Here is an 18,649-nt window from a genome sequence, read left to right as displayed (position 1 = left end):
TCCATGGAGAGCCATGATTAGGGTTGCTTTTACAGAAAACGTAGGTTTGACGATTCCCGGTATCAGGAGGGAATCTAGAATCCTCCAACTAGGATTTCTGGGAAACCTGGGAGTTTTGTGGAAGTTAATGTAACACTGCAAAACTTATGATGATCATATTATACAGTCCCCGTGTTTGGTATCATTATTATTATTATTATTATATATCATTATCAAAAAAATTGGCGCACTCTTTTGTGATTTGTTTTTTGTTTGTTAGAGAAACCAGACCAACTGCCTCTGATGAAGTTTCCGTTGTTTATTATAATAATATATATGTGGTCCTTCTGTACCTCAGTTGGTAGAGCATGGCGCTTGTAACGCCAGGGTAGTGGGTTCGATTCCCGGGACCACCCATACGTAGAATGTATGCACACATGACTGTAAGTCGCTTTGGATAAAAGCGTCTGCTAAATGGCATATATTATTATATTTATTAGAGAAACCAGACCAACTGTCTCTGAAGTTTCCAGAAACCAGACCAACTGTCTCTGATGAAGTTTCTGTTGTTTGTTAGAGAAACCAGACCAACTGCCTCTGAAGTTTCCAGAAACCAGACCAACTGTCTCTGATGAAGTTTCCAGAAACCAGACCAACTGCCTCTGAAGTTTCTGTTGTTTGTTAGAGAAACCAGACCAACTGCCTCTGAAGTTTCTGTTGTTTGTTAGAGAAACCAGACCAACTGCCTCTGATGAAGTTTCTGTTGTTTATTAGAGAAACCAGACCAACTGCCTCTGATGAAGTTTCTGTTGTTTATTAGAGAAACCAGACCAACTGCCTCTGATGAAGTTTCTGTTGTTTATTAGAGAAACCAGACCAACTGTCTCTGATGAAGTTTCTGTTGTTTGTTAGAGAAACCGGACCAACTGTCTCTGATGAAGTTTCTGTTGTTTATCAGAGAAACCAGACCAACTGCCTCTGATGAAGTTTCTGTTGTTTATTAGAGAAACCAGACCAACTGCCTCTGATGAAGTTTCTGTTGTTTATTAGAGAAACCAGACCAACTGTCTCTGATGAAGTTTCTGTTGTTTATTAGAGAAACCAGACCAACTGTCTCTGATGAAGTTTCTGTTGTTTATTAGAGAAACCAGACCAACTGTCTCTGATGAAGTTTCTGTTGTTTGTTAAAGAAACCAGACCAACTGTCTCTGATGAAGTTTCTGTTGTTTATTAGAGAAACCAGACCAACTGTCTCTGATGAAGTTTCTGTTGTTTATTAGAGAAACCAGACCAACTGCCTCTGATGAAGTTTCTGTTGTTTATTAGAGAAACCAGACCAACTGTCTCTGAAGTTTACGTTGTTTATTAGAGAAACCAGACCAACTGTCTCTGATGAAGTTTCTGTTGTTTATTAGAGAAACCAGACCAACTGTCTCTGATGAAGTTTCTGTTGTTTGTTAAAGAAACCAGACCAACTGTCTCTGATGAAGTTTCTGTTGTTTATTAGAGAAACCAGACCAACTGTCTCTGATGAAGTTTCTGTTGTTTATTAGAGAAACCAGACCAACTGCCTCTGATGAAGTTTCTGTTGTTTATTAGAGAAACCAGACCAACTGTCTCTGATGAAGTTTCTGTTGTTTATTAGAGAAACCAGACCAACTGCCTCTGATTAAGTTTCTGTTGTTTATTAGAGAAACCAGACCAACTGCCTCTGATGAAGTTTCTGTTGTTTATTAGAGAAACCAGACCAACTGTCTCTGATGAAGTTTCTGTTGTTTATTAGAGAAACCAGACCAACTGCCTCTGATGAAGTTTCTGTTGTTTATTAGAGAAACCAGACCAACTGTCTCTGATGAAGTTTCTGTTGTTTGTTAGAGAAACCAGACCAACTGTCTCTGATGAAGTTTCTGTTGTTTATTAGAGAAACCGGACCAACTGCCTCTGATGAAGTTTCTGTTGTTTGTTAGAGAAACCAGACCAACTGTCTCTGATGAAGTTTCTGTTGTTTATTAGAGAAACCGGACCAACTGCCTCTGATTAAGTTTCTGTTGTTTATTAGAGAAACCAGACCAACTGTCTCTGATGAAGTTTCCAGAAACCAGACCAACTGTCTCTGAAGTTTACGTTGTTTATTAGAGAAACCAGACCAACTGTCTCTGATGAAGTTTCTGTTGTTTGTTAAAGAAACCAGACCAACTGTCTCTGATGAAGTTTCTGTTGTTTGTTAGAGAAACCAGACCAACTGCCTCTGATGAAGTTTCTGTTGTTTATTAGAGAAACCAGACCAACTGCCTCTGATTAAGTTTCTGTTGTTTATTAGAGAAACCAGACCAACTGTCTCTGATGAAGTTTCTGTTGTTTATTAGAGAAACCAGACCAACTGTCTCTGATGAAGTTTCTGTTGTTTATTAGAGAAACCAGACCAACTGCCTCTGATTAAGTTTCTGTTGTTTATTAGAGAAACCAGACCAACTGCCTCTGATGAAGTTTCTGTTGTTTATTAGAGAAACCAGACCAACTGTCTCTGATGAAGTTTCTGTTGTTTATTAGAGAAACCAGACCAACTGCCTCTGATGAAGTTTCTGTTGTTTATTAGAGAAACCAGACCAACTGTCTCTGATGAAGTTTCTGTTGTTTATTAGAGAAACCAGACCAACTGCCTCTGATGAAGTTTCTGTTGTTTGTTAGAGAAACCAGACCAACTGTCTCTGATGAAGTTTCTGTTGTTTGTTAGAGAAACCAGACCAACTGCCTCTGAAGTTTCTGTTGTTTATTAGAGAAACCAGACCAACTGTCTCTGATGAAGTTTCTGTTGTTTATTAGAGAAACCGGACCAACTGCCTCTGATGAAGTTTCTGTTGTTTATTAGAGAAACCAGACCAACTGCCTCTGATGAAGTTTCTGTTGTTTATTAGAGAAACCGGACCAACTGCCTCTGATTAAGTTTCTGTTGTTTATTAGAGAAACCAGACCAACTGTCTCTGATGAAGTTTCTGTTGTTTATTAGAGAAACCAGACCAACTGCCTCTGATGAAGTTTCTGTTGTTTATTAGAGAAACCAGACCAACTGTCTCTGATGAATTTTCTGTTGTTTATTAGAGAAACCAGACCAACTGTCTCTGATGAAGTTTCTGTTGTTTATTAGAGAAACCAGACCAACTGCCTCTGATGAAATTTCTGTTGTTTATTAGAGAAACCAGACCAACTGCCTCTGATGAAGTTTCTGTTGTTTATTAGAGAAACCAGACCAACTGTCTCTGATGAAGTTTCTGTTGTTTGTTAGAGAAACCAGACCAACTGCCTCTGATTAAGTTTCTGTTGTTTATTAGAGAAACCAGACCAACTGTCTCTGATGAAGTTTCTGTTGTTTGTTAGAGAAACCAGACCAACTGCCTCTGATGAAGTTTCTGTTGTTTGTTAGAGAAACCAGACCAACTGTCTCTGATGAAGTTTCTGTTGTTTATTAGAGAAACCAGACCAACTGTCTCATGAAGTTTCTGTTGTTTATTAGAGAAACCAGACCAACTGTCTCTGAAGTTTCCAGAAACCAGACCAACTGTCTCTGATGAAGTTTCTGTTGTTTGTTAGAGAAACCAGACCAACTGCCTCTGATGAAGTTTCTGTTGTTTGTTAGAGAAACCAGACCAACTGCCTCTGATGAAGTTTCTGTTGTTTGTTAAAGAAACCAGACCAACTGCCTCTGATGAAGTTTCCGTTGTTTATTAGAGAAACCAGACCAACTGCCTCCGATGTTTCCATTACCTCAAACTTTAGTGTAGTGGTCCTGTAATCCAGTATAATAGTTATTGTCTGGGGTCCTGTAGTGTAGTGGTCCTGTGATCCAGAATAATAGTTATTGTCTGGGGTCCTGTAGTGTAGTGGTCCTGTGATCCAGAATAATAGTCATTGTCTGGGGTCCTGTAGTGTAGTGGTCCTGTGATCCAGTATAATAGTTATTGTCTGGGGTCCTGTAGTGTAGTGGTCCTGTGATCCAGTATAATAGTTATTGTCTGGGGCCCTGTAGTGTAGTGGTCCTGTGATCCAGTATAATAGTTATTGTCTGGGGCCCTGTAGTGTAGTGGTCCTGTGATCCAGTATAATAGTTATTGTCTGGGGTCCTGTAGTGTAGTGGTCCTGTGATCCAGAATAATAGTTATTGTCTGGGGTCCTGTAGTGTAGTGGTCCTGTGCTGTGATCCAGAATAATAGTTATTGTCTGGGGTCCTGTAGTGTAGTGGTCCTGTGCTGTGATCCAGTATAATAGTTATTGTCTGGGGTCCTGTAGTGTAGTGGTCCTGTGATCCAGAATAATAGTTATTGTCTGGGGTCCTGTAGTGTAGTGGTCCTGTGATCCAGAATAATAGTTATTGTCTGGGGTCCTGTAGTGTAGTGGTCCTGTGATCCAGAATAATAGTTATTGAACCTATAGACTACTGTCTACTCTATTACTGAAGCTATAGACTACTGTCTACTCTATTACTGAAGCTATAGACTACTGTCTACTCTATTACTGAAGCTATAGACTACTGTCTACTCTATTACTGAAGCTATAGACTACTGTCTACTCTATTACTGAAGCTATAGACTACTGTCTACTCTATTACTGAAGCTATAGACTACTGTCTACTCTATTACTGAAGCTATAGACTACTGTCTACTCTATTACTGAAGCTATAGACTACTGTCTACTCTATTACTGAAGCTATAGACTACTGTCTACTCTATTACTGAAGCTATAGACTACTGTCTACTCTATTACTGAAGCTATAGACTACTGTCTACTCTATTACTGAAGCTATAGACTACTGTCTACTCTATTACTGAAGCTATAGACTACTGTCTACTCTATTACTGAAGCTATAGACTACTGTCTACTCTATTACTGAAGCTATAGACTACTGTCTACTCTATTACTGAAGCTATAGACTACTGTCTACTCTATTACTGAAGCTGTAGACTACTGTCTACTCTATTACTGAAGCTGTAGACTACTGTCTACTCTATTACTGAAGGTGTAGACTACTGTCTACTCTATTACGGAAGCTGTAGACTACTGTCTACTCTATTACGGAAGCTGTAGACTACTGTCTACTCTATTACGGAAGCTGTAGACTACTGTCTACTCTATTACTGAAGCTGTAGACTACTGTCTACTCTATTACGGAAGCTATAGACTACTGTCTACTCTATTAGGGAAGCTATAGACTACTGTCTACTCTATTACGGAAGCTGTAGACTACTGTCTACTCTATTACGGAAGCTATAGACTACTGTCTACTCTATTACTGAAGCTGTAGACTACTGTCTACTCTATTACGGAAGCTATAGACTACTGTCTACTCTATTAGGGAAGCTATAGACTACTGTCTACTCTATTACTGAAGCTGTAGACTACTGTCTACTCTATTAATGAAGCTATAGACTACTGTCTACTCTATTACTGAAGCTGTAGACTACTGTCTACTCTATTACTGAAGCTGTAGACTACTGTCTACTCTATTACTGAAGCTGTAGACTACTGTCTACTCTATTACGGAAGCTATAGACTACTGTCTACTCTATTACGGAAGCTATAGACTACTGTCTACTCTATTACGGAAGCTATAGACTACTGTCTACTCTATTACGGAAGCTATAGACTACTGTCTACTCTATTACTGAAGCTATAGACTACTGTCTACTCTATTACTGAAGCTATAGACTACTGTCTACTCTATTACGGAAGCTATAGACTACTGTCTAGTCTATTACGGAAGCTATAGACTACTGTCTAGTCTATTACGGAAGCTATAGACTACTGTCTACTCTATTACTGAAGCTATAGACTACTGTCTATTCTGAGTATTTGATTAATGTATTTGCAATTTTGATGGTATAATATAGTTTTGATGAACTTATTTCTGTTTTGAGAAGGCAACTACATTTTGGAAATGCATGGACTGTTTAGCAGAAGGCCAGAGAGTTCTTTGTCTAGTGCACTCTGTTTTGAAAATCGATTGTTCCAGAAAATGATTGTACGCGTTTGAGAAACTGTAATGAAAATGTAATGTCATCGAAGCATAAACATTTATTATTATTATTATTATTATACTGAGAAATGTAAATTTCCATTTCCATTGTGGTCTCAATGCTAAGTTGCGAACAAATCATTTGGACTTTGGTCCAGGCTTGCTTGTTACCATGGTGACACAAACTGCCGTTGCTATGGGAACGTGAAACAAGCCTATCACTGTGTTTGTGCCGCTTGAGCTAAGCAGCAGTACCGTCACCTTTTTCCATCTTCTCCCACTTTTTTACTACGTTGTGTTCCTATAGACAGGTGCCTCTACCCAAGACTGTCTCCAGGTAGTACAGTCTAGTCCAGTCCATTCTGTATGTCTGTCTTGAAATAAGACGCAATATTGTTTTCCCTACAGGTGCCTACCCACGTCTGTCTCTGAGCTTCAAGCTAAAGAGGAACATCGGCTACTTCATCCTGCAGACGTACATGCCCTCCATCCTGATCACCATCCTGTCCTGGGTCTCCTTCTGGATCAACTACGACGCCTCCGCTGCCAGAGTGGCTTTAGGTATTGCCTTTAAAACTGACCTCTGATCTGGAGAGCGAGCGAGACAGGGATTGTGTGACTGTCCCCTCTGAGCCAGTGCATTGGGACACGGAATGCCAGGGGGGTGCTGTGGGGTTATTTACGACACTCTTTGAAGAGGTAGGGTTTCAGATGTTTTCGGGAACATGGGCAGGGACTCTGCTGTCCTAGCTTCAGGGGGAACCTGGTTCCACCAGAACGGAGTGCTCGGGTTGGGGTGTAGGGTTTGATCATAGCCTGAAGGTAGGGAAGGGCAGTTTCTTTTGCTGCTCCGTAGGTAAGCACCATGGTGCTGTAGTGGATGTGAGTTTCAACTGGAAGCCAGGTGCGGAGAATTAGGCTGGAGCGAGAGGGGTTGAGACAGCGTAAGCAGGTCCGGAGGGGAATCCAAGTGAGTAGTAGAGTGGGGATTCCAGGACAGAGTAGCAGGATGATGAGACGTGGGACTGGAGACTGGGACCAGAGTCAGAGCGGGCAGAACTGTAGCGGAGAGAACCGTATCAGGCAAGGAAAACAGGCATAACAGGATCTAAATGGTAATAAACGGCTAGAAACGTAGACTGACTGAGCAGAGATTACGATCTGTCATTGTGGAAGTGGCAGGACTGAGTATTTGTAGAGGTCTTGGTTATGGAACAGGTTGCAGCTGGTGGGGATCTGCTCTGACTCCAGCACACCTGTCTCCAACCACACAATCACACGGAGAGGGAGAGAGAGAGAGCACTGGGGGAGTGGCGGCAGGTAAAGGAGACACGGGATGAGCAGTAGAGGGCGTGGCAGGAGCAGATGTAACAAAGAGCGAAGAGGAACCGAGTCCTGGGGGACACCAGTAGTGAGACTACGTGGTGCAGTCATAGATCCTCTCCATGTCACCTGGTAGGAGCGGCCTGCCAAGTAGGATGCAATACAATAGTGTGTAGAGCCTGAGACGCCTAGCCCTGAGAGGGTGGAGGGGAGGATCTCATAGAGCCTGAGACACCTAGCCCTGAGAGGGTGGAGGGGAGGATCTGATAGAGCCTGAGACACCCAGCCCTGAGAGGGTGGAGAGGAGGATCTGATAGAGCCTGAGACACCCAGCCCTGAGAGGGTGGAGAGGAGGATCTGATAGAGCCTGAGACACCCAGCCCTGAGAGGGTGGAGAGGAGGATCTGATAGAGCCTGAGACACCCAGCCCTGAGAGGGTGGAGAGGAGGATCTGATAGAGCCTGAGACACCCAGCCCTGAGAGGGTGGAGAGGAGGATCTGATAGAGCCTGAGAGGGTGGAGAGGGGGATTTGATGGTTCACGGGGTCGAAGGCAGCGGCTGGATCTAGGAGGATGAGAACAGAGGAGAGAGAGTAAGCTTTGGCAGAGAGTCTCCATGACACAGAGAAGAGCAGTCTCAGTTGAGTGACCCATCTTGAGGAGGAGGTCAGAGACCTGGCCTTCTGGTGCCAGGACAACAACCTCTCCCTCAACGTGATCAAGACTAAGGAGAAGTTGTGGACTACAGGAGAAGGAGGACCGAGCACTCCCCCATTCTCATCGACGGGGTTGTAGTGGAGCAGGCTGAGAGCTTCAAGTTCCTTGGTGTCCACATCACCAACAAAATATAATGGTCCAAGCACACCAAGACAGTTGTGAAGAGGACACAACAAAACCTATTCTCCCTCGGGAGACTGAAAAGATTTGGCATGGGTCCTCAGATACACAAAAGGTTCTACAGTTGCGCCATTGAGAGCATCCTGACCGGTTGCATCACCGCCTGGTATGGCAATTGCTCTGCATCTGACCGTAAAGTCTCTACAGAGTGCCATCACTGGGGCCAAGCTTCCTGCCATCCAGGACCTCTATACCAGGCGGTGTCAGAGGAAGGCCCTAAAAATTGTCAAAGACTCCAGTCACCTCAGTCATAGACTGTTTTCTCTGCTACAGCACGGCAAGCGGTACCGGAGCGCCAAGTCTAGGTCCAAGAGGCTTCTAAACAGCTTCGACCCAATAAGCAATAAGACTCCTGACCATCTAATCAGACTATTTGCATTACCCCCCTCCTCTTTTGCGCTGCTGCTACTCTCTTTTATTATCTATGAATAGTCACTTTAATAACTCTACCCACATGTACATATTACCTCAATTACCTCAACTAACCAGTGCCTCTGCACATTGACTCTGTACTGTTACCCCCAAGATATAGCCTTCACATTGACTCTGTACCGGTACCCCCTGTATATAGCCTTCACATTGACTCTGTACCGGTACCCCCTGTATATAGCCTCCACATCGACTCTGTACCGGTACCCCTGTATATAGCCTCCACATCGACTCTGTACCGGTACCCCCTGTATATAGCCTTCACATTGACTCTGTACCGGTACCCCTGTATATAGCCTCCACATTGACTCTGTACCGGTACCCCTGTATATAGCCTCCACATTGACTCTGTACCGGTACCCCCTGTATATAGCCTCCACATTGACTCTGTACTGTTACCCCCTGTATATAGCCTCCACATTGACTCTGTACTGTTACCCCCTGTATATAGCCTCCACATTGACTCTGTACTGTTACCCCCAAGATATAGCCTTCACATTGACTCTGTACCGGTACCCCCTGTATATAGCCTCCACATTGACTCTTTACAGCTCATCTGTCAACACATCCTCCCCTCTCTATTTACAGCATCCTCAACATCTCATCTGTCAACACATCCTCCCCTCTCTATTTACAGCATCCTCAACATCTCATCTGTCAACACATCCTCCCCTCTCTATTTACAGCATCCTCAACATCTCATCTGTCAACACATCCTCCCCTCTCTATTTACAGCATCCTCAACATCTCATCTGTCAACACATCCTCCCCTCTCTATTTACAGCATCCTCAACATCTCATCTGTCAACACATCCTCCCCTCTCTATTTACAGCATCCTCAACATCTCATCTGTCAGAACATCCTCCCCTCTCTATTTACAGCATCCTCAACATCTCATCTGTCAACACATCCTCCCCCTCTATTTACAGCATCCTCAACATCTCATCTGTCAACACATCCTCCCCTCTCTATTTACAGCATCCTCAACATCTCATCTGTCAACACATCCTCCCCTCTCTATTTACAGCATCCTCAACATCTCATCTGTCAACACATCCTCCCTCTCTATTTACAGCATCCTCAACATCTCATCTGTCAACACATCCTCCCCTCTCTATTTACAGCATCCTCAACATCTCATCTGTCAACACATCCTCCCTCTCTATTTACAGCATCCTCAACATCTCATCTGTCCACACATCCTCCCTCTCTATTTACAGCATCCTCAACATCTCATCTGTCAACACATCCTCCCCTCTCTATTTACAGCATCCTCAACATCTCATCTGTCAACACATCCTCCCCTCTCTATTTACAGCATCCTCAACATCTCATCTGTCAACACATCCTCCCTCTCTATTTACAGCATCCTCAACATCTCATCTGTCAACACATCCTCCCCTCTCTATTTACAGCATCCCCAACATCTCATCTGTCAACACATCCTCCCCCTCTCTGTACAGCATCCCCAACATCTCATCTGTCAACACATCCTCCCTCTCTATTTACAGCATCCTCAACATCTCATCTGTCAACACATCCTCCCCTCTCTATTTACAGCATCCTCAACATCTCATCTGTCAACACATCCTCCCTCTCTATTTACAGCATCCCCAACATCTCATCTGTCAACACATCCTCCCCTCTCTCTGTACAGCATCCCCAACATCTCATCTGTCAACACATCCTCCCCTCTCTATTTACAGCATCCTCAACATCTCATCTGTCAACACATCCTCCCCTCTCTATTTACAGCATCCTCAACATCTCATCTGTCAACACATCCTCCTCTCTATTTACAGCATCCTCAACGTCTCATCTGTCAACATCCTCCCCTCTCTATTTACAACATCCTCAACATCTCATCTGTCAACACATCCTCCCCTCTCTATTTACAGCATCCTCAACATCTCATCTGTCAACACATCCTCCCCTCTCTATTTACAGCATCCTCAACATCTCATCTGTCAACACATCCTCCCCTCTCTATTTACAGCATCTCAACATCTCATCTGTCAGAACATCCTCCTCTCTATTTACAGCATCCTCAACATCTCATCTGTCAACACATCCTCCCCTCTCTATTTACAGCATCCTCAACGTCTCATCTGTCAACACATCCTCCTCTCTATTTACAGCATCCTCAACATCTCATCTGTCAACACATCCTCCCCTCTCTATTTACAGCATCCCCAACATCTCATCTGTCAACACATCCTCCCTCTCTCTGTACAGCATCCCCAACATCTCATCTGTCAACACATCCTCCCCTCTCTATTTACAGCATCCTCAACATCTCATCTGTCAACACATCCTCCCTCTCTATTTACAGCATCCTCAACATCTCATCTGTCAACACATCCTCCCTCTCTATTTACAGCATCCTCAACATCTCATCTGTCAACATCACCCCTCTCTATTTACAACATCCTCAACATCTCATCTGTCAACACATCCTCCCCTCTCTATTTACAGCATCCTCAACATCTCATCTGTCAACACATCCTCCCCTCTCTATTTACAGCATCCTCAACATCTCATCTGTCAACACATCCTCCCCTCTCTATTTACAGCATCCTCAACATCTCATCTGTCAGAACATCCTCCCTCTCTATTTACAGCATCCTCAACATCTCATCTGTCAACACATCCTCCTCTCTATTTACAGCATCCTCAACGTCTCTCATCTGTCAACACATCCTCCCCTCTCTATTTACAGCATCCCCAACGTCTCATCTGTCAACACATCCTCCCTCTCTATTTACAGCATCCTCAACATCTCATCTGTCAACACATCCTCCCTCTATTTACAGCATCCTCAACATCTCATCTGTCAACACATCCTCCCCTCTCTATTTACAGCATCCCCAACATCTCATCTGTCAACACATCCTCCCCTCTCTCTGTACAGCATCCCCAACATCTCATCTGTCAACACATCCTCCCTCTATTTACAGCATCCTCAACATCTCATCTGTCAACACATCCTCCCCTCTCTATTTACAGCATCCTCAACATCTCATCTGTCAACACATCCTCCCTCTCTATTTACAGCATCCTCAACATCTCATCTGTCAACACATCCTCCCCTCTCTATTTACAGCATCCTCAACGCCTCATCTGTCAACATCCTCCTCTCTATTTACAACATCCTCAACATCTCATCTGTCAACACATCCTCCCCCTCTCTATTTACAGCATCCTCAACATCTCATCTGTCAACACATCCTCCCTCTCTATTTACAGCATCCTCAACATCTCATCTGTCAACACATCCTCCCCCTCTATTTACAGCATCCTCAACATCTCATCTGTCAGAACATCCTCCCTCTCTATTTACAGCATCCTCAACATCTCATCTGTCAACACATCCTCCCCTCTCTATTTACAGCATCCTCAACGTCTCATCTGTCAACACATCCTCCCTCTCTATTTACAGCATCCCCAACATCTCATCTGTCAACACATCCTCCCCTCTATTTACAGCATCCTCAACATCTCATCTGTCAACACATCCTCCCCTCTATTTACAGCATCCTCAACGTCTCATCTGTCAACACATCCTCCCCTCTCTATTTACAGCATCCTCAACGTCTCATCTGTCAACACATCCTCCCTCTCTATTTACAGCATCCCCAACGTCTCATCTGTCAACACATCCTCCCTCTCTATTTACAGCATCCTCAACATCTCATCTGTCAACACATCCTCCCCTCTCTATTTACAGCATCCTCAACATCTCATCTGTCAACACATCCTCCCCTCTCTATTTACAGCATCCTCAACATCTCATCTGTCAACACATCCTCCCCCTCTCTATTTACAGCATCCCCAACATCTCATCTGTCAACACATCCTCCCCTCTCTATTTACAGCATCCTCAACATCTCATCTGTCAACACATCCTCCCTCTCTATTTACAGCATCCTCAACATCTCATCTGTCAACACATCCTCCCCTCTCTATTTACAGCATCCTCAACGTCTCATCTGTCAACATCCTCCCTCTCTATTTACAACATCCTCAACATCTCATCTGTCAACACATCCTCCCTCTCTATTTACAGCATCCTCAACATCTCATCTGTCAACACATCCTCCCCTCTCTATTTACAGCATCCTCAACATCTCATCTGTCAACACATCCTCCCCTCTCTATTTACAGCATCCTCAACATCTCATCTGTCAACACATCCTCCCTCTCTATTTACAGCATCCTCAACGTCTCATCTGTCAACACATCCTCCCCTCTCTATTTACAGCATCCTCAATGTCTCATCTGTCAACACATCCTCCCCTCTCTATTTACAGCATCCTCAACATCTCATCTGTCAACACATCCTCCCTCTCTATTTACAGCATCCTCAACATCTCATCTGTCAACACATCCTCCCCTCTCTATTTACAGCATCCTCAACATCTCATCTGTCAACATCCTCCCCTCTCTATTTACAGCATCCTCAACATCTCATCTGTCAACACATCCTCCCCTCTCTATTTACAGCATCCTCAACATCTCATCTGTCAACACATCCTCCCCTCTCTATTTACAGCATCCTCAACATCTCATCTGTCAACACATCCTCCCTCTCTATTTACAGCATCCTCAACATCTCATCTGTCAGAACATCCTCCCCTCTCTATTTACAGCATCCTCAACATCTCATCTGTCAACACATCCTCCCCTCTCTATTTACAGCATCCTCAACATCTCATCTGTCAACACATCCTCCCTCTCTATTTACAGCATCCTCAACATCTCATCTGTCAACACATCCTCCCCTCTCTATTTACAGCATCCTCAACATCTCATCTGTCAACACATCCTCCCCTCTCTATTTACAGCATCCTCAACATCTCATCTGTCAACACATCCTCCCCTCTCTATTTACAGCATCCTCAACATCTCATCTGTCAACACATCCTCCCCTCTCTATTTACAGCATCCTCAACATCTCATCTGTCAACACATCCTCCCCTCTCTATTTACAGCATCCTCAACATCTCATCTGTCAACACATCCTCCCCTCTCTATTTACAGCATCCTCAACATCTCATCTGTCAACACATCCTCCCCTCTCTATTTACAGCATCCTCAACGTCTCATCTGTCAACACATCCTGCCCTCTCTATTTACAGCATCCTCAACGTCTCATCTGTCAACATCCTCCCCTCTCTATTTACAACATCCTCAACATCTCATCTGTCAACACATCCTCCCCTCTCTATTTACAGCATCCTCAACATCTCATCTGTCAACACATCCTCCCCTCTCTATTTACAGCATCCTCAACATCTCATCTGTCAACACATCCTCCCCTCTCTATTTACAGCATCCTCAACATCTCATCTGTCAACACATCCTCCCCTCTCTATTTACAGCATCCTCAACATCTCATCTGTCAACACATCCTCCCCTCTCTATTTACAGCATCCTCAACATCTCATCTGTCAACACATCCTCCCCTCTCTATTTACAGCATCCTCAACGTCTCATCTGTCAGAACATAGTTAACACATTAACACACAACACATTTACCTCACTCTGACAACAACAAATGTGAAAAAGTTTTCCAATTCGTGGGAGGGATGGCGGCAACTTCTTATCGCGTGCTGTGCTCAGATTTATAACGGTTATCAGTCAAGACAAAATATGCCATTTTCAATCCATATTGAAGTGGAAAAGGCAACCTAAACAGTTAAGTCACAAGTCACTGTGATTGGATAGGGCTACACCCCCTGTATATGGGATGCCAAGGCTGTGATTGGATAGGGCTACACCCCATGTATATGGGATGCCAGGGCTGTGATTGGATAGGGCTTACACCCCCTGTATATGGGATGCCAGGGCTGTGATTGGATAGGGCTACACCCCCTGTATATGGGATGCCAGGGCTGTGATTGGATAGGGCTTACACCCCATGTATATGGGATGCCAGGGCTGTGATTGATAGAGCTACACCCCTGTATATGGGATGCCAGGGCTGTGATTGGATAGGGCTACACCCCCTGTATATGGGATGCCAGGGCTGTGATTGGATAGGGCTACACCCCCTGTATATGGGATGCCAGGGCTGTGATTGGATAGGGCTACACCCCTGTATATGGGATGCCAGGGCTGTGATTGGATAGGGCCACACCCCTGTATATGGGATGCCAGGGCTGTGATTGGATAGGGCTACACCCCTGTATATGGGATGCCAGGGCTGTGATTGGATAGGGCTACACCCCTGTATATTGGATGCCAGGGCTGTGATTGGATAGGGCAACACCCCTGTATATGGGATGCCAGGGCTGTGATTGGATAGGGCTACACCCCTGTATATGGGATGCCAGGGCTGTGATTGGATAGGGCTTACACCCCATGTATATGGGATGCCAGGGCTGTGATTGGATAGGGCTACACCCCTGTATATGGGATGCCAGGGCTGTGATTGATAGGGCTACACCCCATGTATATGGGATGCCAGGGCTGTGATTGGATAGGGCTTACACCCCATGTATATGGGATGCCAGGGCTGTGATTGGATAGGGCTACACCCCCTGTATATGGGATGCCAGGGCTGTGATTGGATAGGGCTTACACCCCCTGTATATGGGATGCCAGGGCTGTGATTGGATAGGGCTACACCCCCTGTATATGGGATGCCAGGGCTGTGATTGGATAGGGCTACACCCCCTGTATATGGGATGCAAGGGCTGTGATTGGATAGGGCTACACCCCCTGTATATGGGATGCCAGGGCTGTGATTGGATAGGGCTACACCCCCTGTATATTGGCTGCCTACTGTGAAGCATGGGGGTGGAAACATCATGCTTTGGGGCTGTTTTTCTGCAAAGGGACCAGAACGACCGATCCGTGTAAAGGAAAGAATGAATGGGGCCATGTATCGTGAGATTTTGAGTGAAAACCTCCTTCCATCAGCAAGGGCATTGAAGATGAAACGTGGCTGGGTCTTTCAGCATGACAATGATCCCAAACGCACCGCCCGGGCAACGAAGGAGTGGCTTTGTAAGAAGCATTTCAAGGTCCTGGAGTGGCCTTGCCAGTCTCCAGATCTCAACCCCATAGAAAATCTTTGGAGGGAGTTGAAAGTCCATGTTGCCCAACAACAGCCCCAAAACATCACTGCTCTAGAGGAGATCTGCATGGAGGAATGGGCCACAATACCAGCAACAGTGTGTGAAAACCTTGTGAAGACTTACAGAAAACATTTGACCTCTGTCATTGCCAACAAAGGGTATATAACAAAGTATTGAGATAAACTTTTGTTATTGACCAAATACTTATTTTCCACCATAATTTGCAAATAAATTCATAAATAATCCTACAATGTGATTTTCTGGATTTTTTTTTTTTTTTCATTTTGTCTGTCATAGTTGAAGTGTACCTATGATGAAAATTACAGACCTCTCTCATCTTTTTAAGTGGGAGAACTTGCACAATTGGTGGCTGACTAAATACTTTTTTGCCCCACTGTATATGAGGATGTGCAGTATGTGACTGTTACAGTATATATGAGGATGTGCAGTATGTGACTGTTACAGTATATATGAGGATGTGCAGTATGTGACTGTTACAGTATATATGAGGATGTGCAGTATGTGACTGTTACAGTATATATGAGGATGTGCAGTATGTGACTGTTACAGTATATATGAGGATGTGCAGTATGTGACTGTTACAGTATATATGAGGATGTGCAGTATGTGACTGCTACAGTATATATGAGGCTGGGAGGATGTGCAGTATGTGACTGTTACAGTATATATGAGGATGTGCAGTATGTGACTGTTACAGTATATATGAGGATGTGCAGTATGTGACTGTTACAGTATATATGAGGCTGGGAGGATGTGCAGTATGTGACTGTTACAGTATATATGAGGATGTGCAGTATGTGACTGTTACAGTATATATGAGGATGTGCAGTATGTGACTGTTACAGTATATATAAGGATGTGCAGTATGTGACTGTTACTGTATATATGAGGATGTGCAGTATGTGACTGTTACTGTATATATGAGACTGGGAGGTGGTAGGCATTCTAGGCTACTGCATTTCAATTATATTGATTTTCTTTTGATTAACAATAAGCTTCAAACGATTAGAAATGGCTTTTCATTGATGCTATTACTCTCAAAGTTAGTGTTAGTTTAGTTTGTGTTCTGTTTACTTTGTGTGAATAGATCATTCTAAAGCTGAAGTTTGATTACCTTATTAGATTACTATAATGACTGGTCAACCAAATAACACACTTTACTTCACTACCTGGAATGTAAAAGGGCTCAATCACCCTGTTAAGAGAAACAAAATCTTTGCTCACCTTATTTGAACGGCTCTACTTAGAACCCACTTGTGTAAATAAGATTATTTGCAGATAAATAGGATCTGGGTATTGGCCATCTATACTGACCAAGTTTATTAGATTTAGTTTTGTCAATAAACCCCAATATCCCAGAGGTAGAGCAAATCAGATATGATCTTATAGGTGGGCGAAGTCCGCTCTTGTGCCATGATGCCTACTGTTTCAAACCAAGGAACTTTCCGCTCCAGGTATCACCACGGTGTTGACCTTGACCACCATCAACACCCATCTGAGAGAGACGCTCCCTAAGATCCCCTACGTCAAGGCCATAGACATGTACCTGATGGGCTGCTTCGTGTTCGTCTTCCTGGCTCTGCTGGAGTACGCCTTCGTCAACTATGTCTTCTTCGGACGGGGCCATCGGATGCAGAAGAAGTTGGCAGAGAAGGTCAACAATGACAGGGCGGCCAAGTTCGACAGCAACAGGGTAACGTTTACCCCCTCAGAAATAATATATGCCATTTAGCAGACGCTTTTATCCAAAGCGACTTACAGTCATGTGTGCATACATTCTACGTATGGGTGGTCCCGGGAATTGAACCCACTACCCTGGCGTTACAAGCGCCATGCTCTACCAACTGAGCTACAGAAGGACCACCCACCCAGAAATGGTCAGTAGGTTTCTTTTTTTATTATTCTGTAATTGGACATCTTGGATTGTTAACTGTGGGGACCCTGTTTGATCTACAGTACATTTTTCAGTCACATAACAACGAACAGAGATTGAGACTAATTGTACTCAACGATATGTTGATTGTTCAAATCAAATTGTATTGGTCACTCGCGACGAATACAACAGGTGTAGACTTTACCGTGAAATGCTTACTTACGAACCCATTCCCAACAGAGTTTATATATCAAAACTAAATCAAAACATTGTTTTCTGGGGGACTCTTCCCATTGACCTCCACAGACCTGTAAGTACTAGTACACTCTACACAGCATTAGGAGGGCCCTAGGTGAAATGATGATATTGCCACTAAGGTAAACTGACATATAGCATCATAGAGATGAAAGTAACATTGATAAGTCCAGACGTGGATCTTCACAGTAACAGTGTTAGAGTCAGTTCAGTATTAAGTTCCTATATTCAGTTATTCTTCTCTAGGAGAGTGCTGTCAAATGGGTGGACATCAATCAGATTCACATGCAGTGGTAGATTCAGTTACAGCATCTAGGTATGAATTCCAAATGGAACCCTATTCCGTATATAGTGCACTAGCTGACAAGGTAAAAATCTGTTGTTTTGACCCTGAGCAAGGCAGTTAACCCACTGTTCACCCGGCGCCGAAGACGAGGATGTCCATTAAGGACCCCCCCCCCGGCTCCTCTCTGATTCAGAGGGGTTGGGGGTTAAATGCGGAAGACACATTTCAGTTGATTGCATTCAGTTGTACAACTGACTAGGTATATCCCCCTTTCCCTTTCCCTTATTTTTGACCACAGCCCAATGAGCCCTGGTCAAGAGTAGTGTACTATATAGAGACTACTGTGCCATTTGGGATTCATACCTAGTATTCTCCAACACTTTCAACATACCTAGTATTCTCCAACACCTTCAACATACCTAGCATTCTCCAACACCTTCAACATACCTAGCATTCTCCAACACTTTCAACATACCTAGTATTCTCCAACACCTTC

General features: G+C 43.9%; 1 protein-coding gene across 1 annotated transcript in view; it reads left to right on the top strand.

The window, feature by feature from the left end:
- Nucleotides 1-18,649, top strand: part of LOC118382349 (gamma-aminobutyric acid receptor subunit beta-3-like) — a 94,674-nt gene that overhangs the window by 66,193 nt on the left and 9,832 nt on the right. Inside the window, exons 7-8 of the mRNA XM_052475749.1 lie at nt 6,395-6,547; nt 17,194-17,432. Of these exons, the coding sequence (XP_052331709.1) occupies nt 6,395-6,547; nt 17,194-17,432 (392 nt within the window). The remainder of the gene's footprint in view (nt 1-6,394; nt 6,548-17,193; nt 17,433-18,649) is intronic.

The sequence above is a fragment of the Oncorhynchus keta genome, chromosome 22 (genome assembly GCF_023373465.1).
Source record: "Oncorhynchus keta strain PuntledgeMale-10-30-2019 chromosome 22, Oket_V2, whole genome shotgun sequence".
NCBI classification, from domain to species: domain Eukaryota; kingdom Metazoa; phylum Chordata; class Actinopteri; order Salmoniformes; family Salmonidae; genus Oncorhynchus; species Oncorhynchus keta.
The sequence above is the reverse complement of the archived record's forward strand: the minus strand, read 5'-3'. Positions and strand labels throughout refer to the sequence as shown.